Source organism: Tamandua tetradactyla, chromosome 20, assembly GCF_023851605.1.
Source record: "Tamandua tetradactyla isolate mTamTet1 chromosome 20, mTamTet1.pri, whole genome shotgun sequence".
Taxonomy (NCBI): domain Eukaryota; kingdom Metazoa; phylum Chordata; class Mammalia; order Pilosa; family Myrmecophagidae; genus Tamandua; species Tamandua tetradactyla.
Genome location: NC_135346.1, coordinates 9,699,320 through 9,726,793, shown reverse-complemented (window position 1 = coordinate 9,726,793; position 27,474 = coordinate 9,699,320). Strand labels below are relative to the sequence as shown.

The 27,474-nt window shown below is 37.1% G+C and overlaps 1 protein-coding gene across 16 annotated transcripts in view; it reads left to right on the top strand.

Annotated features, from left to right (window-relative positions):
• The window catches only part of RAPGEF6 (Rap guanine nucleotide exchange factor 6), a 316,707-nt gene that overhangs the window by 204,381 nt on the left and 84,852 nt on the right, over nucleotides 1-27,474 (top strand). For all 16 annotated transcript variants that reach the window (XR_013166664.1, XR_013166665.1, XR_013166667.1 and 13 more), the window contains 4 exons: nucleotides 967-1,170; nucleotides 5,121-5,229; nucleotides 16,896-17,136; nucleotides 23,641-23,798. Coding sequence is in view for 12 of the 16 variants with exons in the window: in XM_077138332.1 (XP_076994447.1) it covers nucleotides 967-1,170; nucleotides 5,121-5,229; nucleotides 16,896-17,136; nucleotides 23,641-23,798 (712 nt within the window). In the remaining 4 variants the exon portion in view is untranslated. The remainder of the gene's footprint in view (nucleotides 1-966; nucleotides 1,171-5,120; nucleotides 5,230-16,895; nucleotides 17,137-23,640; nucleotides 23,799-27,474) is intronic.

Genomic DNA, 27,474 nt, shown 5'->3' with positions numbered 1-27,474 from the left:
CACACAACAAGATGTAGTTAGTATTCTGAGAGTATAAGTGGATTGTGTTGAATAAGGAGAGAAAAAAATGGCAGATTTGGTCCCTTTTCCTTACCCCTTTGTCTCTGCAGCCTTCTCGGCAGCACATCTGCTCTATGCTAAGCAGGAAGAGTGAACGGAAACTAGTGATCTTGATAAAGGGCTCATCGAGGCTTATTGCTATCATTTGTCCGGCTCTTCCAGTATTGGCTGTGTAGATACTCAGGGGACTAATAGGATATGGGAACTGACTTCCAGTCGTAGGATTTTTTCGTTAACCTGTCAGTCACCAAGTATTTCTTGAATTCTACCTTATACTCCAAGGTGTCGTGTAGAATCAAAAGAAGTATAGGACTTTGTCCTTGCCCTCAAAACATTTTAGCTTCTCATTATGGACATGAAATTTGCATATTCCATACTATTTGAGGACAATAAAATTTAAACTGGTATTAAAACGCATAAATTAAAATATTGCGTTTAAGGAAGACCTAAGACAGTGTAATGAGTATTGTCTGAAAGAGGTTGCAGCTTGAATGTGCCTTTAAATAGTAGACAGTGTTAGGAAAAGTGGTTCAAGGTTTCGAAGAAAGGTTTTTAAAAGATTCTAGTTTTATAAAACAGCTAGGAGATAAGCAAGATAGGAGCAGGGTATGTAATGGTAAGGTTCTGGAAATAAGAAGTAGTCTTATGTTATCCCTCTGTAAATGAGATACCTCTTTAAAATCTTTTCTAACCTGTAATTATATAGAAGTCTTTAAAAATCATATTGAGATCTCATTCTTGACCCAGTTTTATTTACCCCAGCTTACATGTTCTATATTCTTTATATTTCACATATAACTTTGGTTCTAATAATTTTAGGTACCTCCTCCCCTCCCCTCCCTCCCAAGAAAAAAAATAAGCCTTTAAGAATAGATGTATATCCTTAGATATTTTTCTCCTTTACAGAAAATGAATGGTCATCTGCGGTTATTGAATATTGCCTGTGCAGCAAAGGCAAAGTGGAGACAGATTGTGCTACAAAAGGCTTCCCGGGAGTCCCCTCTGCATTTCAGCCTTAATGGAGGAAGCGAGAAGGGATTTGGTATTTTTGTGGAGGGAGTAGAACCAGACAGCAAATCTGCTGATGCAGGACTGAAACGTGGTGATCAGGCAAGTAAATAACCAATTGCTTCAATAAAAGCCTTCTACATGTAATATGTAGTAATATGTCTACTACTTTTTTCTCATCTGATATTTCTTCAAGTAAGCATGATCAATTTAAGGAAATATTTTTCTGAGCCTCTTTTTAGGAGTTATATTTGAAAATGTTTTCTTTTTAAAACATATTTGTCATGTATCCATTACTTTGAGTAGAAATTTTGATAGACTGCAGCTAGAAACAGCATGATTGTCTTTGAATGCTACTGCCCATTCCTTAAGGATTATGAAACAGTATCATTGGCAATTTTACAATTTTCCAGAAAGATCAATATATGAGTTAGCATCCTTGCAGGTTTTGAAGGAGGGGGCACTTCCACCCCATAGCACTCTGAAATTTAAGTTAGCAAAGATTACCTTACATGATATCAGTTTAAATAATGTTCACGTGGTAACAAAACTACATCTGTTGAACAGACTGAGTCAAATAAGAGACAAGGAAAAAGAAGTTGATACTGGGATGAATTTGGTGGTGATTCTTTTCATATGGGCATTAGGTAGCTATAGAGCAGTATATTTTAATATATGATCTGCTGATAACCCTGTTAACATTAAAAAAATGAAATTCTCAGGCCCACCCTGTCCTATTAATCATGATAATCTGTTGTCAGAGGATGATATTTGACAATCTGTGCTTTTACAAAGCTTCCCAGGTGGTTCCCTCGAAGCTTTGTAAAATGCACACCAAAGGCTAATTTCCCACATCTGACTGATCGCCAGAATCACTTTGGAAACTACTTTTCAATCAAAAATTTTTCTTCATTTATTTGTGGAGAGTGACTTTGTTTTATTTTTAGCTGAATCATACTATCATTCTCTTTTAATTGTTCATGTTATAAACATGATAAGTATAGTAGACGAGGGTGAATGGGGAGATAATCAGTTTCCTGGCCATGCTGCTGAGCTGCCGATAGAATCGTTCCACGTCCTGGCTGATGCGCTGGTCCCTGCAGCCAACCCAGAGAAAGAGAGAGACTGGACCCAGGGAGCTCTGCTCAAGGGGCGGGCAGAACCAAAGCCCCATCACGATACCTCTTATTCTGAGGCTGCCTTTCGGTTCTGTTAGAAGGCGCCTGTGGGAAGACGGATCCAGACAAGGGCTGGTTTCCTAGCAGCAAGTGGACCCTTGGGCACTTTAAACAGGGTTCTGGAGAGCTGCTTCTTACGGAAATTCATTTTATACCCACAGTAAAAGTGGGAACTGAAATGTTCCCAAATTGGGAATGATTTGGTCCTCCAGGAGACATTTGACAATTTCTGAAAATATTTTTGTCATGACTGGTAGATTGCTTTTGAAATCTAGTGGATTGGGGCCAAGACTACTGATAAATGCACAGGACATCTCCCATAACCTGAACTTTAAAATGTCAATAGTGTAAAGGTTAAGAAACTGTTAGGAAGTAGTAGTGATCCCCTTCTTCTAAGGAACCTTTTTAAAAACGGAGATATCTAGGTCTTACAATCTCTAATACCTAGGACCCTATATTGGTGTGTTAAATGCTGCTGGAATGCAATATACCAGAAATAGTACAGCTTTTAAAAAGGGAATTTATTAAATTATAAGTTTACAGTTTAAGGACATAAAAATGTACAAACTAAGGCATCCAGAGAAAGATACCTTGACACAAGAAAGATTGATGTCTGTCACATGAGAAGGCACATGGCTCTCATCTGCTGGTCCCTGTTCCCAGTTCCATTGCTTCCAACTTCTGATGCCAGTGGTTTCCTCTCTAAGCATCTGTGGGCCTTCCCTTAGCTCCTCCCAGACACAACTCTGGGTTCTGGCTTGCCTAGCATCTCATGGAAAGACACATGGCAACATTTGCCTGTGTCTAGGCATCTGCTCTCTCTGTCGGTACTCCAGGCATCTCCACTTGTCCATCTTTGTCAGATCTGAAGCACCTGTCCTCCAAGCATCTGCATCCGAGGTTTCTCCAAAATGCTTCCCCCTTTAAAGAACTGTAGTAAACTAATTACGATGCACCTTGAATAGGTGGAGTCACAGCTCCACAATTGGGTGTGTCACATCTCCGTTTGAGTGATCCAGTCAAAGTTTCCACCCCACAGTACTGAATCAGGATTAAAAGAAACATGGCTGCCCATACGAGACTGGATCAGGAGAAAAGACAATGGCTTTTCTGGGGTACATAACAGCTTCAAAATGACACAGACCCTGAAACCAGTTCAAATATTTTAATGTAATTGAAGAATTTCATTCTTCACCGAAAAAGTAACTAATGAAATCCAACTGTTTCATTCCTGAGAGAAGAGAGAAATGTGTCATACTTTTACTTTTTATCTTATTCCTCCCAGCTATTGAAATGATCTGAGATTTTAGATCTAGATCTTTACTCATTAATTTTTTACATTATATTCTCTTTCAAAAATACGTTTGACGTTTGCATTGTTTCATAATAATCATTTCCACATGTACACCTGCTGATTTCATGATTACCTTCATTTCATCTATACCGTGTGTTTTGGTTTGCTAAAGCTGCCAGAATGCAATATACCAGAAATGAGTTGGCTTTTAAAAAGCGGATATATTAAGTTACAAATTTACATTTCCAAGACCATAAAAATGTGCAAATAAAGGCATCAAGAGGAAGATACCTTCTCTCAGGAAAGGCTGCTGGCATCTGGGGTTCCTCTGGCACATGAAAAGGCACATGGTAATGTCTGCTGGTCTTTCTCAGCTTCGTCAGCTCTCTCTAAAATGTCTCTGCCTTTTATTCCCTCAAAAAGGACACCAGCAAGGGAGTCAAGACCCAACTTGAATGGGCTGGGTCACATCTCCATGGAAACAACCTAAGCAAAAGGTCCCACCCACAATAGGCCTGCACCCAAAGGGATAGATTAAAAGAATATGTGCTTTTCTGAAATATATGACAGATTCAAACCAGCATTATTTTGATTGATTTCACAGATGGCTGGAATACTCCTTCTAGTACTTTTTTTGAAAGGGGCAACTGGGTACTGTATTTTATTCAGTGGAGATTAAAATTCTTTGGTCATTGTGATTTTTCCTCAGATTTGTAGCCACAGAAAAGTGTCATATCAGTTTAACATTGCCCAAGAGAAGTCAAAATCAGCCTTTGCTTTTATTAGTTACCTTTGATTTTCTTTTCACAGTGATGCTTATAGATTGTTTATTCTCCTCCTATGTAATTCAGAAATTTAATGGTGATATGTTGAAAACAGATCTCTATTATTTTTAAATGTTTCTAGGTAAGCCACCATTTCATTATATAGACTCAAATCTTTATCCTTTTTTCTAAAATCAAGTTTGTCGTGTTGTTTTGTTTTTAAATAACTTCCCCATGTGATTCTGAGTTAAGGCCAGGTTTGGGTAGCTCTGCTGTGAAAGATCAGTAGTGTTTGTATGAAAGAAGACCCCATCTCAATTGTGCTGGTTGCTATTTGACTGCCTAATTCAGTCAGTGGGAGAGAAGGAGACGGGGGATGATGTTAAATATATGCAGAGCACCACTGTTAAGTGAATTACCTCTTTTTGAAATGAAATAAATTTATGCTTAGAATATTTCACTAAAATATGTATGTTACATAGAGGTAGTCATTTTTTTATTAGCTGATCTGACATGATTAAATTTTTTCTTTCATATATAAGCCTCTTCGCATTGTAAAAAGTTTTCTTCCTTGTGATCCCAGAGGGAATGAACATTTTTTAAAAAATATTTATGCTGGAGAATTTGGGCAATATAACAATATAGAGAAAAAGTTAGCATCAGCACTAATTCTACTTCTCACAGAGATAACCATTGTTCACATATGGGTGCATTTTATTCATTTCATTCTGTTTTTCCACCATAACTTTGAAGGTTGTAAAGTAATTAATACTTTGTGTGTTTTACTTTTTATTTTTCAAATGCTTTTCTCTTAAGATAATGGAAGTAAATGGACAAAACTTTGAGAACATTACATTTGCGAAGGCTCTTGAAATTTTGAAGAATAATACTCATCTTGCACTTACTGTAAAGACTAACATTTTTGGTGAGTTTTATTGAAAAATGTATGAGCTTTTTTTGTGACAAAAATAAATGTTTATGGTGAAAGGTATAATATAAATATAAGCATGTTTTTATCTGAGCTATTTGAATATTTTTAGGATTTTTACTGTTGAGTTATACCATTCTAGAATTTTCATTTGATTATTTGTATTTAATTATTTTTATATCTTACTTAGAAAGTACGTTTTAAAGTAAGTATGTAATTACATACAGGCAATTATTTATGAAATGTCTGTTGAACATTTATTATGTACTTTACTGTGCTGGATATATACTGAATAAAACTTAGAATTTATAATTCGACTTTTTCCTCCCACTAATGTACAAATCAGTCTATTTCTTATCTTTAAACTAACCTCCTGAAATAATAATAATAGGAATGCCAGATAAGTTGTTTTCATGGAAATAAGTTAATTTGGTACAACAGTGAATTAAGTAGTTGGGAGAATTACAGATTTTTAATAACAATATACACTACCTTTTTTTTTTATTAATTAACGGAAAAAAAGAAATTAACCCAACATATAGAAATCATACCATTCCACATATGCAATCAGTAATTCTTAACATCATCACATAGATGCATGATCATCGTTTCTTAGTACATTTGCATCGGTTTAGAGGAACTGGCAACACAGCAGAAAAAGATGTAGAATGTTAATATAGAGAAAAAAATAAAAGTAATAATAATAGTAAAAAAAAAACAAAACAAAACAAAAAAAAACCTATAGCTCAGATGCAGCTTCATTCAGTGTTTTAACATGATTACTTTACACTTAGGTATTATTGTGCTGTCCATTTTTGAGTTTTTGTATCTAGTCCTGTTGCACAGTCTGTATCCCTTCAGCTCCAATTACCCATTATCTTACCCTGTTTCTAACTCCTGCTGGACTCTGTTACCAATGACATATTCCAAGTTTATTCTCGAATGTCCGTTCACATCAGTGGGACCATACAGTATTTGTCCTTTAGTTTTTGGCTGGACTCACTCAGCATAATGTTCTCTAGGTCCATCCATGTTATTACATGCTTCATAAGTTTATCTTGTCTTAAAGCTGCATAATATTCCATCGTATGTATATACCACAGTTTGTTTAGCCACTCGTCTGTTGATGGACATTTTGGCTGTTTCCATCTCTTTGCAATTGTAAATAACGCTGCTATAAACATTGGTGTGCAAATGTCCGTCTGTGTCTTTGCCCTTAAGTCCTTTGAGTAGATACCTAGCAATGGTATTGCTGGGTCGTATGGCAATTCTATATTCAGCTTTTTGAGGAACCGCCAAACTGCCTTCCACAGTGGTTGCACCATTTGACATTCCCACCAAGAGTGGATAAGTGTGCCTCTTTCTCCGCATCCTCTCCAGCACTTGTCATTTTCTGTTTTGTTGATAATGGCCATTCTGGTGGGTGTGAGATGATATCTCATTGTGGTTTTGATTTGCATTTCTCTAATGGCCAGGGACATTGAGCATCTCTTCATGTGTCTTTTGGCCATTTGTATTTCCTCCTCTGAGAGGTGTCTATTCAAGTCTTTTTCCCATTTTGTAATTGGGTTGGCTATCTTTTTGTTGTTGAGTTGAACAATCTCATTATAAATTCTGGATACTAGACCTTTATCTGATATGTCGTTTCCAAATATTGATTCCCATTGTGTAGGCTGTCTTTCTACTTTCTTGATGAAGTTCTTTGATGCACAAAAGTGTTTAATTTTGAGGAGTTCCCATTTATTTATTTCCTTCTTCAGTGCTCTTGCTTTAGGTGTAAGGTCCATAAAACCGCCTCCAATTGTAAGATTCATAAGATATCTCCCGACATTTTCCTCTAACTGTTCTATGGTCTTAGACCTAATGTTTAGATCTTTGATCCATTTTGAGTTAACTTTTGTGTAGGGTGTGAGATATGGGTCTTCTTTCATTCTTTTGCATATGGATCTCCAGTTCTCTAGGCACCATTTATTGAAGAGACTGTTCTGTCCCGGGTGAATTGGCTTGACTGCCTTATCAAATATACACTACCTTTTTGTGTGAAAACTTTTATTACTGTGCTTAGTCATGTTTTGATCATGTTTATATTTGAGTGAAGCAAGGATTAAGCTTGTACTTTGACCTAAATCTGTTTCTTAAGGAAGGATTTTCTGTAATTTATTTCTTTAGGTACTATAAGATTTTCTCTGAAATTTTGACAAGGGCAATGGTTAAAACAGTATAATAACTGAAAACTATCCAAGAAAATGTAAGGAAAAGTTTTTAAGAAGTGCGAAAGGGAAAATATCCGTGACTTTTCTAAATCAGTTAAGTTGCAATTTGAGAAGTAAGAGTTGACTGTAAAAGATGTGCCCATGAAAAGGAAGTGGGAGTTTTGTTTTTCTCATTTTGGCTCCTCCTGATAACTGTACTTAGAGTCACAAAGAAAGCTGAGACATTTGGTGTTTTTCTTCTTTGCACTGGAGTCCCTTTGACAAAATTATATCATGTTAAATCTGATATATTGTTTTAGGACAGTCTCTTAATTTATATTACTTTAGCATGGAATAAGTAAGCCGTCACAGTTAATGGATTTCCAGGTGTTGGGTCTAGTACCTGGAAATGTCAAATTTGGGTTAAACTAGGACTCAGATTTTGGAAAATATGAAAGCAAAGTTTGCTGTGATCTCTAAGCCTTATTTTTGCAGCTCTAGTCATAGAGTTTTTACAAGGATTAAATACCTTTAAACCTTTTATGTCTGTTTTATAATATATACTAACTGGTATCAAATATTATCTATAAAAACAGAGACAGTATAATGCTAGCAGCATGGGCCCTGGCACACACACGGAGGAGTTGGAGAAAGGTGGAAGGCAGAGAAACCGTACCCTCGGGCCCCTGTTGAGTGGTGAGAAGGAGTGGCCCAGACTCCTGGATTTGATGTGGCAGAGGGCAGAGTTAGGGGCACTGCCAGTGAATGCCTCCTCCTGGTCCCAGACAGAGTACAGACAGGCCACAGTCATGCCAAGCAAAGCACCAAAGAAAATCTTAAAGGAATGTTAATAAAATGTGTGGGGGTGGGGCATTTTATCTGCAGGTGGGGCTCACGGGTGAAGCCTTCCTGGCTCTGGCATGGCCGTGAAGTGGAGTTGAGCAGCTAAGAAATCCTGCGTGGAACTGACAGAGCACTTTCAAAAAAGAAAGCTATGACCAGAAACTACAGATCTATTTAGTGGTACCAAAACAAACCATACTTGATCCTTTCATGTTAATTAAAAGTGGCAGCCAGGGGTCACCAGACATAAGAGAACTAGGAACACTGAGGGGTGGAGTGGGTGGACGTGACAAGTAAGTAAGCTTGCAGATTAAGGAACAAAATGGATAATTTAAAGAGAAGCAAAAAGACTTTAAAAACTCCTACTCAGAAGGATTTGAAAATTCATTCCTTAAAACAAGAACTGGATGTTAGGGGAAAAGGACATTTACCACAGAAAAGGCAACTACTGAGTGGTTGAGTCTCTTTTGACAGTAGACCCCCTAGGAAAAGTACCAGGTTTGGAGCCATGCGGTGGGCTAGGAGCACACACTCCTGGTGTGTTATGTTCCTTCTCTTCTGTTGGAACTGTTCCATTTGCCCAACCTTTGAGGATAGCTGAGTGAAGGAGCTGTGTGGTGTAAACTTCCAGGTTTTTAAATTTAGTCCCCCCAAGGCCAGGAGAACCAGGCGTGACAACCTTTGTTATGGATGGGGACCTTAAAAGGCTCATCTGAAGTAGATGTAGACTGGCTGCCTCCTCTAAGTGATCCAGTAAATCCTCAAGCCTTGGCCCTAAAGCACCCTCACGTGGGTGTCTGGCTAAGAAAGTAAAAATCACCTTTAGAGTTTAGTTAATAACAACCTAGATCTCAAATTATTTTTAAGAATACTTTTTAAAACATGGAGTCAAGCAAACACTCAAGGATTGTGAAGCGGTCTTGAAAGTCAGCATGAGCCAGAAACAAAACCACAGATGCTACAGTGATGTCAGACCATACTCTGAGATGGCTGTGTTCACAGAGATAAAAATCAAATTAAGGGCTCCATGTTGGGTGAGGTGGGGTAAACACATGCTACCCGTCATCTCCTACTGAACTTAACTCTAGAACCTTTACAGAATGAGTCGCCCGCCTGTTTAGAACTCTGAAAAACAACTAGTAACAGCAGATCAGGGAAGAACACCAGAACTCAAGATACCACCAAATGGGCGATAAATTTACCATTTTCCCCCAGTGGTATCGCAGGGCTGGACTCAGGGCAACCTGAAACCTGGAAGTGAGTAGTGTCCAGATAGAGAAATCCAGGGGAGGCTTGATGAGCTCCCAGAATTGTAGAGTAGAGGAGGTCCCCCAGCTTTATTTCCTCACCCACATTTTTCCATTCTCTTAGGCCCAGTCCCCAAGTAGTCCAACAGAAGTGACAGTGGTGTGTGACAGACGCCTGCCCAAACCACAGTTCTGACTTAAGTGAAGCTTTTTCACCCTTCAGTGGCATCGCAGCTCCCAGAGGGCAGGAGCATCCCTATTTTTTTTCCCACATCTTCCTGTCTTTCTGCCTCTTGACCCCTAACATGCTGCAGTAGATGATTTATCTCCAAGTATCTGAAGAACTGGGAAGTACAGGTAGATAATGGAGAGAGAGGAAACAACCCCATAAAGTTTATAAACGCCTGGGCTTAACCGCCATCCTGCACATGCATGGATCTCATCCTAATTATGAACCATAGACTTTGAGAACTGACCTAATAGATAGACCCCTGCTCAAATCTGAAACTGACTACTAGGTGGCACAAAGCAAACAGGTCAAAATAGTACTGGAAAGACTCTTTCAAAACTCAGCATTGGAACCACAGCAGTCTAATATTTTTTATCAACATTTCCCCATAGGTTATAAATAGGATGCAGAGAAGTTTTAGCTTTAACAAGGATCTCTTGTTACAGTTTCTTTCTATTTCTTTTGTTTGGGGTTTGCTGAGCAGTTCAGTTTGTGCATTGGTGTCTTTCATTCGTTTTAGAAATATCTTGGCCTTCATCTCTTCAGATGTTGCCTTAGCCCCTCTCTGTTTCCTTTCGGTCTGGGAGACCAGTTACTCACATTAGCAGATCTGTATTTCGTATAATCTCTCACTGTCTCTTCTATTCTTTCCATTGTTTTTCCTTTTTGTGCTTCATTTTGGATATTTTCTAATAACCTGTCTTTGAGGCTGCTGTTAAACCTATCCAATGAGTTTAACTTTTTAATTTTAGAGTGTCTATTGAGTCTCTTTTATAGTCTCCATTTTTATGTTGCACTTCTCCGTTTTCATCCATGTTATCACTTTTCTTCTATTTTCTTTAACATATTTATAATCTTTATTATAAAATCTTTGTCTCCAACAATTTGGCTTATCTTTTGTTTTGTTTTGTTTTTCCTCTTAATTATCAGTCATATTTTTCTACTTAATGTGTTATAAATTTTTATTGTATATTGGACATTGAATATAAAAGAATTTTAGAGTTAATATTCTCTTACAGAGAGGATTTGCATTTCCTCTGTTTATTGGTAAGAGAATTGAGCTGCGTCAGACTGGGTTAGGTGCAATGGTTTCAAATTGAGAGCAAGACTTGTCATGTGCTTGATACAGCCCCCTTACCCCCACCTTCCTCTGGAACTTTGACTCCTAAGCACTGGAAATTGCAGGAAAATTCATTCTGCTTCTTCAGCCTTGTCCTATCCCACCCCCCACCTCAGGAATAACTTTTGATTCAGAGTCTGATAGGTTTCTGTCTCTTTTTCTGTGTAAATCTTGCCCATCCGTGATTTTGAACTTAGCTCCTTAATGTCTCACCGCAAGCAAACCTGTTGTTTGTGTGCTGCAGGCCCCTCCCTATTGTGCGTTATTGCTTCCTGAGGACCAGGAGACTGTGGGAATTTCTAGCCGGTCTCTTCATTGTCCTACTAGTAGCAGGTATCCCATGGAGAAAACCAGTAATGCTTTTGGATTTCTCTCTATTCTTATTTTCATGACAACCTTCCCAGCTGTGAGAAGTTCCCTCTTTCTGTAGCAGAGTCCCTGTGCCTGACCCACACCTTGGGTTCAGACTCCGGAAATGCCCAGAAAAGAAAAGCTCTGGCGATCCTCAACTTGCCCTTTCCCTCTCTGGCATTTTAGTTCATTTAGTCCTCTGATTTTCGCAACTTTCTATCATCATTAAAAATCTTACCACTCAAAACTCATCAACATTTTTATTTTTAACAAAAATAATAACATGCATATATATTTTTAAACTTTTTAATTGTATAATATGAACGAAGCAAAGAAATAAAAAATCGATAGTTTTCACAGCATTCCTCAACCAGAAGTTACAGGACAGATTCCAGAGTTTGTTATGAGCTCCCATATGATCCTCTCAGATTTTTCCTTCTGGCGCTCCGGAATATAGGAGGCTAGAGGGCTTAAATATTTTTTTATCACTACAATCGACTTTTTTTCTTTCTTTTTTGTGAAAAATAACATATATACAAAAAAAGCAATAAATTTGAAAGCACAGTACCACAATTAGTTGTAGAACATATTTCAGGGTATGACATGAATTGCAATTCCACAATTTTAGGTTTTTACTTCTAGCTGCTCTAAGATACTGAAGACTAAAGTTGTCAATTTAATGATTCAGCAATCATATTCATTTGTTAAATCCTATCTTCTCTGTATAATTCCACCATCACCTTTGATCTTTCTGTCTGTCACTTTAGGAGCATTTAGGCTATGGCCATTCTAATTTTTTCATGTTGGAAGTTTCTGTCACTAATATGGGGTAGGGAGGTGGAACTCTCGTATGTTCTGGAGAGGCTGGGCCCTCTAGATTTCAGGACTTATCTGGTCCAGGGACCCATCTGGAGGTTGTAGGTTTCTGGAAAGTTACCTTAGTGCATGGAACCCGTATGGAATGTTACATATTGCCCTAGGTGTTCTTCAGGATTGGCTGAAATGGTCCTGGTTGAGGTTAGTCAGGTTATGATAGAGAGCAATGTTTAAGCTTGTGTAAGAGCAACCTCCAGAGTAGCCTTTTGTCTCTGTTTGAGCTCCGTCTGCCACTGCCACTTTATTAGTTACACTTCTCTTCCCCCTTTTGGTCAGGATGGAATTGTTGATCCCACAGTGCCAGGGCCAGATTGGTCCCTGGGAGTCATCTCCCATGCTGCCAGGGAGACTTTCATCCCTGGATGTCAACAAAGGATGTTTTTGTTTTTGTTTTCCCTGCGTGTCCAGGCTCCAGGAATCGAACCCTGGGTCTCCGAGCATGACAAGGCAAGAATTCTACCACTGATGGGTAGACCACAATGGCTCAGTAGCAGAGTTCTCATCTGCCATTTGGTGAACTGTGGAGACCCAGATTCGATTCCAGGTGCCTGCCCATGTGAAAAAACAAAGAATTCTACCACCGAATTACCCTTTCATCCCCCAGGCATATATTTTGAAAATTGAAAAACTAAAGAAAGATACATGATGGAGCCTCACTGTATACAGTATTCTATCCCTTTCCACATCAGTTCATATAGATCTGCTTCTTGTTATATGATTGCTGTTGTTGAATAGAATTCCACTGCATTATTACCGTTATCTCTTGAGCTAATGTAATATTAATGAACATTTAGTTTGTTTAGTTTTGCTACTAACAATGATATAATAAAAATCCTTTATACTTTCCTTTTGTATTTATATAAATCTATCTATAAAATTAATTTCTCAAAGTGGAATTACTTCTGACAGATATGGCAGTTTTCCTTTCTAAAAATTTAGCCCAGTCTATACTTCATTCATCAGTGTATGAGAATGCCTCTGTAATGGGTATAGTCAGCTTTGTGTGTGCACGCGCACGTGTGTGTGGGCCTGGAATTGAACCCAGGTCTTCCACATGACTGACAAGCACTGAACCATCCATGCAGCCTATAGTCGGCTTTTTAACAATTGCTTTACATTTCTTTAAATGTGAGTGAGGTTGAAACCCCTTTTTCTGTTTTTACATATACTCTATATAAAGTCACTTTGCTCATTTTTATATTGAGTTACTCATCTTTTATTGATTTGCTTGAGTGCCTTATAAACAAGGACAGTATCTTTTTGTCTTAAGGGTTGCAAATATTTTTCCCCAAATTATTTGCCTTTTGATTTTTCTTGTTTTTTATACATATACCCATATATGTACATGCACATAAATATGTAGGCAGAGAGATTTTTCATCTTTATGCAATCCAATTATTAAGCTTTTCTCCAAAGCTTAAAAAGCTTCAAAGATTACCTGTTGCTCATATCATAAAACAATTCAAACACCTTATTGAAGCATTACCTGGCTGCTTCTGTCTGTGCTCTACCTTGTTCCCTGTGGTGTAGCCTCTTCATTTCCTTGGACTTGCCTTCTACCACAGGGACTTGAGACACCCTCTCCCTAAAATCATTCCTCTTTCCTTTGCCTTTGCTTATTTAAATTCTCATCTTTCTGATCTCTTCTTACAAGGTGGCTTACTTGGGAAAGGTTTCCCCATTTCTACTATCTAAATTAGTTCCTCTGGTTATACTCTCTTTCTGTGCCTTAGACTGTGAGCTCCCTGTGGAGAAATCTGCAAGCAATGCAGTATGGTTCCTGACATACAGTTCAGTAAATTTTTTTTTTTCTTTTTTTTAATGACATGGGCAGGCACCAGGAACCAAACCCGGGTCTCCAGCATGGCAGGTGAGAACTCTGCCTGCTGAACCACTGTGGCCTGCCCTCAGTAAATATTTTTTGAAGGAATGAATATCCTGCATATACTATTCCACCTTGTATATGTAGCCATTGTATATTTACCTTTACCATGTAGCTAAAAATAGAGTGGAATTTTAAGAATAGAAACTGAAAGGAACTTACTGTACTTTAATCAAGCAATGTATCTTTGAAAGGCGACTCTCAAGGATCTCTATTACTTTAAAGGTAGAAAATGTGCTTTTCACAAGCTTGAAATATGCTTTGATAATGTAGTATCATCCTTCTGTTTGAAACCCTCCATAAAGATTAGAGTTAACAACTGAACACCAATCTTAAGTTTTACTGTGTCAGCTCTAAAGGTTTTTTCCATCTGAATTTCACATAAATGTAAGTACTTTGGTGTTATAGGAAACTATTGCTTTCTTTCATCCCCAAAATAACAGAAAAGATAACAGTTCTCTGTAGTTGTTTTTCCAGTGGGCACATTTGTACATTTACAGCTTTTCTTCTATAAAGGTTCACACTTAATGATAAGCTCAGTGTCTGCTTCTACCACTCTTGTGGCTGAAGACTTCTAAAATCTGTTCTCAAGAATGTCCCTTTCACTTTACTCCCCCAGGCGCCGTGACTTTCCAGAAAAGTTATCTCCCACTTTAGTGTGTATATTTTTTAGCAGTTTTTTCTCGAGCAGTTTGTCTATCTTATTTAGGGACACATTTAAACAACAACAGAAAGTTTCTTTTCATGGCATGACTTAATGAAAAGTAGGTGATACAGATTTTCCTATAACTCAAAAATGAGGCCCTAATAGCTTCAAGAATAATATACAGCCTCATGCAGTTTATCTTTCTTTCACCTGATTCCAGGGAGGTGTAGACCCTCCCATGAGGTGAAAATCAGGTCTAGGTGAAGAGATTGCTAGACAAGCAAGTCCCCAAATACACTTGCACTCATTAAAAATAAAATAATCTGGGGGTGCAAGGGTAGTTCAGTGGTAGAATTCTCACCTACCATGAGGGACACCTGGGTCCGATTCCCCGTCCATGCACTTCCCCCAAAACAAACAAACAAACAAAAGTCAACAAATGGTACTGCAATAATGGGATGCTCACATGGAAAAAGAATGAAATGTGACCCCACCATACAGCAAACAAAAATAAATAACTTGCCAGTCTTAGAGTTAATACACAAGTATCTAAGAAATGCTTGGCTGTTTGCTTTAGACCACTCTAGTGAGTGTTTACAGGAGTTTAACTTTAATGGGTAACATAAGCCTTAGAAATATGACCTTGAGGAAACTGTTGTATGTTTACCAAATTTAGTACTGTTTGTTTCTGGTTTCAAAAGAAAGAAAGCAGGTTCAGCGAAATTTTGTTTTTTTAATAGCTAAATTTTGCAGAACTGAGCCTAACTACAGTACTTAGACTCTCGTCTCAAAAGGTTCATATTATGGACCTTGCGTAGGGCATGAGATTTTGTAGGTTTGTCCAGAGGGATGCCCAGATAAATCCCAGAGCAATTTGAACAGTGAATAGGGAAGTATTTGCAGAGTCCCCTAGGGGGAATGGTGAGAAAGGGGGGAAATTTAACTTCCCGAAGTGGAGAATTGTTCATATTCTCACAGGCAGTGGGGACAGCCAAAGCAATAGGCCGAGCCTGCAATCTTGAGGTTTGTTCATATGAAGCTTAATCCCACAAAGGATAAGCTAAGGCTACTTAAAATTAGGCCTAAGAATCATCCCCAAGAGAACCTTTTTTGTTGCTCAGATGTGGCCTCTCTATCTCAGCCAACACAACAAGCAAACTCACTGCCCCCCCCCACACACACACACGTGGGGCATGACTCCCAGGGGTGTGGACCTTTCTGGCAACGTGAGACAGAAATCCTAGAATGAGCTGGGACTCCACATCAAGGGATTGAGAAAATCTTGACCAAAAGGGGAAAGAGAGAAGTGAGACAAAATAAAGTGTCAATGGCTGAGAGATTCCAAACAGTCGAGAGGTTATCCTGGAGGTTATTCTTCCGCATTAAATAGATATCACCTGTTTTTAGTTATGGTGTAATGAGGAAACTGGAGGGAACTGCCTGAAAATGTGAAGCTGTGCTCCGGTGGCCATGTTTCTTGAAGATAATTGTCTGATGACATGGCTGTCGCAGTGTGACTGTGTGGTTGTGAAAGCCTGTGTCTGATGTTCCTTTTGTCTACGTTATCAACAGACAAATAAAACATACAGATTACAAATAAGTAAATAATAGGGGGAACAAATGTTAAAATAAATTTAGTAGATTGAAATGCTGGTGATTGGTGAAGGGGAGGGGTAACGGGTATGGTATGTATGAATTTTTATCTGTTTTCTTTTTATTGTTTTTTCTGAATTGATGCAGATGTTCTAAGAAATGATCATGATGAATATACAACTATGTGATGATAGTGTGAGTTATTGATTATATAACAAGAATGGAATGATCATATGATAATGTTTGTGTTTGTATGTGATTGTGTATCATAAATTAAAAATTTTTTAAAGTTTCATATTATGGTAAGGAATAACATAAAGAAAGAATCTAAATATATGTTGCTGTAAAATTTGAACTGCTGAACAATTTTATTGCCAGCTACCTAAATAAGAATCCCTGGACTTGTCAAACATATGCTGACAGACAGTCCGCTTCCTTCCTCTTTCCCTTAGTAACTTCCTTTCACCACTCTTTGGCAACATCATAAATATAGGCAAGTGTGAAAACTGAAGGAAGAAGTGGGTGCAGCTGTTAAGTAAAAGATGGGTGTAAATCTGATGATGTTTAATAAATGGAGCTGCAGAAGGCCAAGTAATAGCAAGTGACTTTATTCTTAAAATTTTTGTTAACGAAAAGGTTTCTAATGAGAATAAAAGAAATGACAAGTTTTATTTATTTCCACAGTGTTCAAAGAATTGCTTAGTAGGACTGAACAAGAGAAAACTGGTATTCCACATATTCCCAGAATTGCTGAGAAAAAAAGTAATCGCCATTCAATCCAGGATGTACCAGGAGATATCGAACAGACATCGCAAGAGAAAGGAAATAAGAAACTTAAAGCAAATACAGTGTCAGGTGGAAGAAACAAAATCAGGAAAATTTTGGATAAAACTCGATTTAGTATCTTGCCTCCAAAATTATTTAGGTAGGTAATGCCAGTTGCAGTGATGTAGGAATTTTCATACTGACTGTAAAGTTTTTATTTGGGGGGTAGGGAATTAGGGTTGGATTTTTTTTTAATACAGCTAATGCGTGATAAGAAATTTAAGCAATATATAAATATGAAAGAATTAAACTTGAAACATCTCCCCCTTACCTCCATGAAGTTATCTCTGTTAGATTTGGTGTATTGTCTTCCATTAGCCTTGTTCAGAATTTTAGTAAAGATTATCAAATTTTGTTTTTATAACATCTGATTTTGTGTATATTTTGTCCATTTTCACAAATCCTCTGAGCTGCAATTTTGGGCACCCTAAACCTTGGGACACATTGATTGCTACCAGTTTTGTATGGTTTTTGTCATCTTTCCCTTTCTGCACTATTTATTCCCTCCTGAATTCTAAATTTTTAGAATTTTTGATTTTCAATCAAACCTATTTTTTTTCCCAAAATGGGATATCACCAAAACTGATCAAAGTTTCAAAATTTTAAATTTAAATTTGTGCTGTAAAGCACTAATGCAGCCAATCCATTGAAGTGTCATGATTGAGAATGGCTCTAGTATTTACTCTGTTACATTGGCTGCTTCCTGAAGCGATCACAAAAGTTCTAATCAAGTGCAATACTTAGCACATAGTAGGCACAAAAGTATTTGTTAAATGAGTAAAGATAATAAACGCATCTGTGAAAGAAGAAAACATATTCAAAGAAAATATTTAATGGTCACCAGGTAAGTTCCTGGCACTATGCCAGGTGATAGTTATAGAACCAAAAAGAGATAGTCTCTACTTCTAAGAAATTCATATCTAGGAGCCTTTTATTTGTCATATATTTATTATACACTAGTCACAATGCTCAGAAGATGCAAAGATGAGTAAGACAAGTGTTTTTTTTCCTCCGAGAACTGATTGTCTAAAAGGGAAAGCAGGCAAATGGCAAAGTTCTCACATTAAGAAGTGATAAATGGTTTGCTGTGTGTAGAGGCAGGAGGCAGCTTGGTTGGTTTGAATGGGGCTGTTTATGTGTGCCCGCCTGGAGAGGAAGGGAGAGTAAATAAGTGCTGCGTCATGAAGGGCTTCGAATATTATGCCGAGGATGTTGGCTCCATCAGGTCACGAAGACAGGCTGTGATGAGGTGGGTTCTCTCGGGAAGGCCCGCTCTGGGGTAGCCGGGCTGGGCTTGCGGGCACAGCACGCAGTGCCATGACAGCAGGGAAGCAGTTCAGGAGCAACTTGAACTCGATGTCAGCTCCCATCTTTTACATAGTTAAAAATCTCAGAGATTTCCTGCTCAGAAAATGCTCTTCTTCCTGACTGCTGATTTCCAGTTGGGAGAGCACATGTGCTCTTCATTCCACGTGAGATTCTCGGAGGATCCGAGCATCCTGGGCTCTCTTCTTAGTATCACTCGTTTCTCGAAAGTTCCTTTCGCATTCCTTTCTGAGCATCTCCTCTCCTTGAGGGTAGGGGTTGCTAAAGAGTGTAGCTTTAAAATATTGAAATATATAAGAGCAGTACAGCAAACCTGTAAGAAAAGACTTGTTCTCACAGATGAGAATTGAATGAGGCAAATATTGGAGGGGCCAGAATAGGAGAGGGTGACAATTTTGGCTCACCAGGAATCTACGTGAAGGAAGTGAGAAAAAGTGGTCTGTATCCCTCTGGGCTAGAAGACCTGGAGGCAGCAAAGAAGTCTCGAGGAGCGTTCTTCAAGAGGTGATGCCCTGAGTTCCATTTCTGAAAACTTGTTGCTTTTGGTCTAGAGTGCAGGTATCTTTTTAAACTTCATTTTGACCAGTAGCATGGTTGTGAATTGAGTTGTGTCATCTAAAACTAGAGAACACTGTGGCTGTCACTGACTCAGCTTGTTTAGTGTCACCTTCTATCAAGTTGAAACTCAAGTTTCAGGCAGATAATACCAGTATCTCCATGGTATCTCCTTTGGGGAGTGAAAATTACTTACTCCACTTGGATTCTGTCTTTGGTTACAGCAAGAGGCATGGAAATTGAGGGGGCCAGAAGTCAGCTGGGTATCTTCAAGCATTTTCACTTGGTAAGGAAAGATCTAGTAGAGATGGTTTTGTTTAAACTTAGAGGGGATTTTTCCTATTTAATTTTTTTCAATTATTAGTCAACAAGCATCTACCGAGTGAGTCTCCTGCTTTGCCAACAGGAAGCTGTGAGCGATGGTGAATGCAAATTTGAATAAGATGCTGCACTTCAAGAGTTCATATTAAACTGACTGTGTCTCTAAACACATCTTCAGTAAAGTAAAATGCTAATAATTTCAGCCACAAAAGTTCCCCAGCATAGATTATTTTAGTAGAAATTGTAAAGGTTTCTGGACCTTGTTTTGTAGGGAGAGCTAATTTGTCATTTTACCTTTCAGACTGATCGCTTTTCTTTTTTGAGGATTTCTGTTCTACTTCTTAGCATTAAATCCTTTGAAGTGAATTCAGGCATCCCCTTTTGCTGCACAGAAAAGAACTATGTTGATAAAGAGATCTTAAAAATCAATCAGAAAAAATATCACTAAACCTTCAATAGAAAAATAGTTCAAGAACGTGGATCAAATGGTCAGCACTGATAATAATGAAGGATATATGATTAAAACAAGAAACCATGTGTTTCATCAAAGATTGACAAAGAATAGTCAGGGCAAGAATTGAGAAGGTAAAATAGATAATACACTCAAGCTTCTGTGAAAAGATAAATGATACAACCTTTCTAGGAAAATATTTTGGCAATTTTTTTATTAAGAGCTTTAAAAATGACCACACCGTTTGATTAAGTAATTATGTTTCTGTTAAAATTAGATGACAGTGTACAGGTGTTCTCAGTTGCATTATCAATAATAAAGCTAATCTGGGAATATCTTAAATGTCCAACCACAAAGGATTGGTTAAATAAATTATGCTATACATCACAAAGTGCTAAAAAGAAAAATATAAAAATGTTGATCATGGTTGTATCTGAGATGTGTTTTATTGGTAATTTTTCTCTTTTTTTTTCTGAACTTTTCAAGTTTTCTACCTTAAACATTTGACAAGTTCAGTTCCACAATTTCTGAGTATCTCTTATATGCCAGAACTCTTTGGAAGGGGCCCTGGGAACTGTGAGACTCAGTTTCTGCCTTTAGCAGCCATCATTTCTGTAAGAGTAGGGGATGAGTTATCATGAATATTCTGTAAGAAGGAATGTGTGTGTTTGTTATAGAAGCAAAGAAACAGTGTAAGGAGTGAATTGACAGTTGAATCTAGAATAGATAATACCACAAGAAATGGATAATACCAAAATCCCTAACCAGAATATAGCTCCTAAATGAAAGTAAGTTCCTGAAAATTAGAAGTAGGGAGAGAAAAAGTTACTGATTTTGAATAACATCTGTAACTTAAGACACAGCAGTATGATTTTTACTCAGCTGAAAATATTTCACAATTCAGTAAACCTGTTCTATTTTTTCATCATTTATCCTTTATTTCGTTTTCTTTGACCACAGATTGCCTAAATAACATCCTTATGTTATTGTAGTAATGCCAGAAGTAGACTGCTTTACTTCTTATAAGGAATTATTTTTTCTTCTCCATTTCTATTCAACATACTTTATTTGTTTCTAATATTGTATTATTTTTCCTTTGCATATTGAAAATAGTTGGGTGGTCTTTTTATATTATGAAACTAATATATACTTTTATTCTAAGTAGATTTAGTGTTGGGGAATTGTTGAGGTATTTTCAAAATATATCTTGTTTCTGTTACTGCATCACCTTCTCAGGAGACGGTTTTGGTAAGAAGAGACATTATTTACACATGGGCTTTATTCAATTCAGCTTCCAAACAAGCATGGGTATTTTGCCAATTAAATGCTTTTTCATTCATTTCATAGCATGGGTTATTCATAGCATTAGTATAGTTTTCATTGATATAACTCACCTTAATTTCCATTAATTTGTATCCAGCATTACATTAGTAACTGTATAGTATCACATCTATGATTATTAAAAGGCGGAAGTAACATCCAATAGTATCATGAAAAAACATAAAAACAACATTCCATGTACTTTTCTTAGTTTCTAAATAAATTACAACTTGCTGCAGCTAATTTCTTTAATAGAAAAATTTTGACTTTTTAATGTTAAATAAATGCATTTGCATTTATTATTAGTAGAATCTCTTTTAACAGTTTGGTTCTTGGATTCAGTTAGCTGGCGCTCTGTATCCAAAAATTGTCAGATTTGTCTTCAAAAATCAATTAAAGACTTTAAAAACAAACCTTTATTTTCTACATAATTTAAATTGTTGCTGCCAGATTATTCACAAAGCTGTAAATAAAATTTCTTTGAAAGCCCCTCTCCCTCCTTTCCTCTTAACCTCGAAACATTTAACTCTGATTTCTAGGTCTGTAAACCTTATAATAAGCCAATTTAGCATAAGCACAAATACTTATCAGATAAGGTATGTATGTCCTCTGCCTTAGCTGTCTGATTTGGCTGCCCTCCTGTCCCTGAGAAGCATTTCCTAGTGCCTTTTCTCGTTATGCCCACGCTGGCTGCTCTGTTTTTCAGCATAAATAGTTCTCCTTTCTAGATTTGTACTATTACCGTTGTATTTTTGGTAAAAACGCTTGACTATCTTCTTAAAAACTAGGAGTCATGCTTTCCTTTGTTCTCAAGTTGTTATTTGTTACTGAAAGTCAGTAGAGAGCCTGTCACTTGATCATTCATAGCAACGAGCAATAGCAACTACCACTGTTTACAGTACGCCACTCACTGTACCAGAATGTTTTCCTGCATCATCTAATCTAACCTTCACAGTTGTCCTGGGGGGTAGATGGTATTTTTCTTGTTTTACGGATGAGGAAACCAAGGCCAATAGAGAGACATACATTTGCCCAGGGTCCCATGGCTAACCCAGGTCTGTCTCACACCAAAGATTGCTCCTGGACATGCTCATCTTGGCTCTTGACTACTTATTCATGCTCTTCCCTGGTTCCTTGGCTTTCTTTCTTGCCCTGCCTTCACTCCCTTGTCTCACTGTCATTGTCCTTTAGCCATTCTACTCTCCATCTTACATTTTTTCCTAATTTGCTTTAATCCTATATTTTTATTCCTAACGTGTTGTAGGTGTATTACATATCACTTATTTTTAAGTCTGTGCCCTAGTCCTTTCCGTGATAATAGGTAAGTGTTTTGTGATGTCTGTCTCTGTATAGAGCAAGTACTAGGTTACAAGGTGTAAGGCCACGTTGTAGAGCATTTAAACAGGAATTAATGTTAACTGAACGCATGGGTTTAGCATAGCCTGACCCTTAGAGACAGCTAGTGTTTTGGTTGTTGATTCTGATGGAAATCATTTTTTCGTTGCTACACTATGTTGGTTTTAGGGCTGTTTCACTTTAAAATTAAGCTAATATGTTAATTTTGTCTATCTAAAAGTTAAGTGACAGAGTTGTGCTCACTTGTTTTCATTTTTTTCTTAAAGATTTAGAGTTGCGTATGTAATACCTCTAAAATATTTTAAAGGAAGAGTAGTTTGTTCTTGTTTTTGAACCCGTTAAAGGGAATTAAGTCTAGCTTACTTGCTTCCTGCTTGGGTTTTGGTGATGTCATCCAGAGAACAGCAAACTGTAAGAACTGAGATCGCACACAATAAATGGCATGCCTTTAGAATAAAGTTTAGAGACCATAGTTTTTTCTTTTTCTCATTCTACTTTGTTTCTGTTTCTTTTTTCTTTCTCCTTTCTTTGTTTGTCACATGTTCCCACTGTTGTTACTGTCCTCTGTTCTCTCTTCCCAGTTCTTGCTGCTGTGAGCAGCTTGCAGATTGTTTGGCTCTACATTTAAAGACCCTTTCTTAATGTTGTCACTTTAATGGCCCCATTGATATCTACAACCTGCCATGCTTTTCATTTGGTTTTAGTCGTGGTTCCATCTTTTGCCTAGAGAGTTGCCAGTATTTTCTGTTGTGAGAGAGAGCAAGCGGATGCTTTGCTGTGGTGTGACTGTTGAATTATCTGTTGTTGTATTATGTATAATACATAATATGTATGGACGATGTATTATGTCCTCTTAAGCTGACAGATCTCAAGGGCTTCCTAAGCACTCAAGCTAAATTTCTCTACCAAAATAAGTAGAAAGAGAGCATGCTTATTTCTATATAATGTAGTAGAATTATTTAAATGTATGAGTTACATTTTATCTGAGCATAATTGTTAAAAATATCTTTTATTAAAAAAATCTTTTATTGTTTTCATTATTAGTATTGTCCTATTTTTTTAAAAGTTGCCGTAATATTTTATGTAATTTGTAAAATCACCGTTTTGAATTGATTCTTCTATGCTTCGGTGCACTGAGAACAGTAATGTTTATTTACCATTAAGTATCTTCAAGTGCTGAGAGTATTTAATAGTAATGTACTGAACAGTAAAGGAATAGTAATGTCGGTGTACCTCATGGCAATGGTGAACATGATCTGTGACATTGTTTTGAAGTGATGGAGGCCTCAGCCAATCACAAGACGACAGCGTTGTGGGAACGAAGCACTGTAGGCACAGTCTGGCTATAATGCCTGTTCCTGGGACACTCTCGTCCAGCAGCCCGGACCTCCTTCAGCCTACCACTAGCATGTTGGATTTTTCTAATCCTTCAGGTAAGTTTTGTATATAATTTTATGTAGCCATAATCGTCCCAAATAACCCAAGAAGAGGGTTGAGTCCCATGGAGCAAATACTAGATTGGCTTGCAGCCCTACTCTCTTGCCTCTGGTTTTTTTTCTTCTTCTATCTAGGATGGAGTGAGCCTTCCACCAAAATAAAAAGTAAAAGTATGTTCAAGAGACTATACCTGACCACAAATTTAGGTACCTTTGAGTAACCCTAATCCAAGCAGTGGAATGGAAGCAGACTTATCTTCTTAGCAAAGGAACATATTATCTAGGATGTGGAAGAGAATAAAGCAGATATTTTAATTCCTTTGTGGTGTACAACAGTGTGATAGTGATTTCTAAAAGTACTGATTTTCTTCCCAATACCCAAAGCTAAAGTTGCTCATCTTGATCAAGTACTTTTTTCAAAGTACAATAGCATCTTTTTCATCATTTATACTTATAGCATTGGACGTCAAGTTAATTTTTCTGCAGCTATCTATGCGAGGAGGCAGGGATTACCATTTAAGATTTTGTTATAGGGAAGAAAAACTTTGACTTTGAAGAATTAATTTTATGTCCATCACTTGCAAGGATTTGAGATAGCTTCTAATAAGAAAATAAAAGTAGCTTTTTTTTAATTAAAAAAAAAACTGAAATATATAATCAGGCCCAAGGAAAGGAGGGGAAAAAACTGTTTCCACCAAGATCTGTGTAGTTATGATTCAGTGTTAGTATTCACACTGAAGTTCCTAGCAGCTAGGGTAAAAAGAAAGGAAACTTAATCAGTTATGTAAATCTCAGGATTAGAAAGGAGGAAATACTAGTATGAAGTAGTAAATTTCATGTTTCATTATAACAACTTGAATAAAAAACCCCAGGACAAAATATAAAGCAAAGTTTGATCATTCTGCATACGGTTTCTTTCATGGATTATTTCAGTTGCTTACTAACCACTAGAGTGATTACCAAATCCACTAATCTGTCTTTGAAACTCTTAGGTGACTGCCAGGGTTTTTTCTTGAACAAAGATTTTAATGAGTCATTACTTTGTTTGGAAATTTCTACTCATTAGTTAAGGGTTCAGTCATGAGACAGAAACTATTCCAGTTGTTTGATTAGAGGATTCAATATAAAAAATTGTTACCAAGCTAAGAAGTTAACTATTAAGCCACACCAGTTACAAAACAACAACAACAATTAAAGGGGTTGGAAAACTGCAAACTAGATTCATCTTTTAGTACAGAAGAAAATGCCACTTATCAAGGTGAATAGCTGTTGCAGGCATGACAGTAGCAGAAAGCTCACAGGGAAAAAAAACGTAAAGGAACAAGTCCTTCCTTCTTGCTTTTACCTTCCAGTCTACCTATTACAAGGCTGTTGGCAGAACCTCAGAGGGAGCCAGTTGACAAAGAACAAGTGTGGTTTGCTGCATCTCAGCCCCAGCATCCCCTGGCAGAGTACAAATGGGGTTGGCGCCAAAAGAAAATGACCTAATAACTGTCAGTGTCCAACTTTCACAGCATTATTTTATAGTTTTCCTTTCTGGGGTCCTGTCCTGCCGTTCTCACCTCTCTTACTTCATCCGTCTTTTCTGAGTGTGGCCTGTTCCTTCAGAACTCTGTCTTTGCACGTGCTTTGAGCTGTCTGCGGTACTCCTCTCTCCCTGCATATCTGATGAATTGTTTCTGTTACTTAAATCTAGGAATCCCTGCCCCTCTGATACAAAATCAGTCCCTCCTTTTTCATAAATCCTCAGCACATTTTTCATTGTTTTTCTTACAGGGTTTATCAGGAATCTAGTTCCATGTCTCTGTGCCTGTGTTTTACAGACATAACTTTGAACTACATAGAAAGCCCACAAATAAAATATTTTGCACTACTGAGGCACACACTAAATATGCATACTTTCATGTGACAGGTATTTAGAGATATGTGATTTATGGATTTAATGATTTTTTTATTGCTATGTTTTGCCGTAGATATATGTAGAAGTGAGGTGGAGATGAGATTGAGGAAGGGAGAGAGAAACAGGTTGGGAATTTAGCTGGAGAAAGGAAAGAAGCTGGAATTACTAAAATTCAGAAATTATAAGTCCTGTGGAGCTGAAACAGCTCTCTGAAGAGACAGTGTTGCTCAGCTTGACTTCAGATTGATTGTGCCATTCTCTCCTTGAAAACATTTGTTTAAAGACTGTAGTTAATATCCTTTTTAAAATCTATTTTGAGGAAGTCTGTTAATGGCTCAGTCTGCAACATGGGCCCATGCCAGTAATATAGATAAACCATATATATATATATATATATATATATATATATATATATATATATATGATAGCAGTTTAGTGTATTAATGATACTTTTAAATTTTATGTGGGACTTTATGAAAGCCTTTTTATCTACTTTAACTTTTTTATTGTGAAATATAACATAGATACAAAACAATGAATTTCCAAGTATGTTTTAACAAGTAGTTATAGAACAGATTTTAAAGTTTGGTATGGGTTATAGTGTCGCGATTTTTCATTTTTTTTTTCTAGCTGCTCCAAGCCGCTGGATACCAAAAGAAATATCAGCATAATGATTCAGCAGTCATACTCATTTGTTAAATCCTATCTTCTCGGTTGAACTCCTCCTTCTCTTTTTTTTCTTTTTTGTGACAAATAACATATCCAAAAAAAACCAATAAATTTCAAAGTACATCGCAACAGTTAGTTGTAGAACAGACTTCAGAGTTTGGTATGGGTTACAGTTCCACAGTTTTAGGTTTTTATTTCTAGCTGCTCTAAGGTACTGGAGACTAAAAGAAATATCAGTATAATGATTCAGCACTGATACTCATTTGTTAAACCCTACCTTCTCTATAAAACTCCACCTTCGCCTTTGATGTTTTTCCCAATCTTTAAGGGTATTTGGGCTAAGGCCAGTCTAATTTTTTCATGTTGGAAGGGGCTATCGATAATATGGGATACAGGGATGGAACTAGTTGATGTTCTGGAGAGGTTGTAGGTTTCTGAAAAGTTACCCTAGTGCATGGAACCTTTGTAAAATCTTATGTATTGTCTTAGGTATTCTTTAGGGTTGGCTGGAATGGTTTTGGTTGGAGTTTGAACATCACCCAATTTTGATTACTGTTAATCAGTCTTGAGCTCAGGTGTATTTATGCTGCATGTTTAAAGTTATTTTTAGATCAAAATAAGAAAGTGGGGGCAGAAAACTCCAGAACTGTTTAGTAGTTTGCTTTTGATTACTGACTTTTTTATGGTTTTGCTTTGTTTCTGCTGCCTACAGCTGTTGGTTTTTACTGTAAGTATTTTGAAGTCTATATAGTACTCCATTGTTCATGTTTTGCATAGTTTTTATTTTTTAAAAATAGAGTGATGCAACCTTGAGTGAAGTAGGAAGAAAACGTTTTCCATCCTTCTAAGGGAGCCAGTGTTAACTGGTGCGCTTCCTTTTCTTTGCATTTATACATTTTTTACATACATATAAAATCATAGTATATATACTTGTTCTCCAATTTGTGAAAAAAAAATTTGAAATTTTTGGTATAATAAAAGATGAGGACTAAACCTCAGAGTGTGGTTAAAAGGAATTTGAAATTGAATTTTTTTTTCCCTGAGTGCACTTATAGATGGTTTTTCTTACTTATTTTCATTTAGTAGCATCAGGCTTTTATTTGA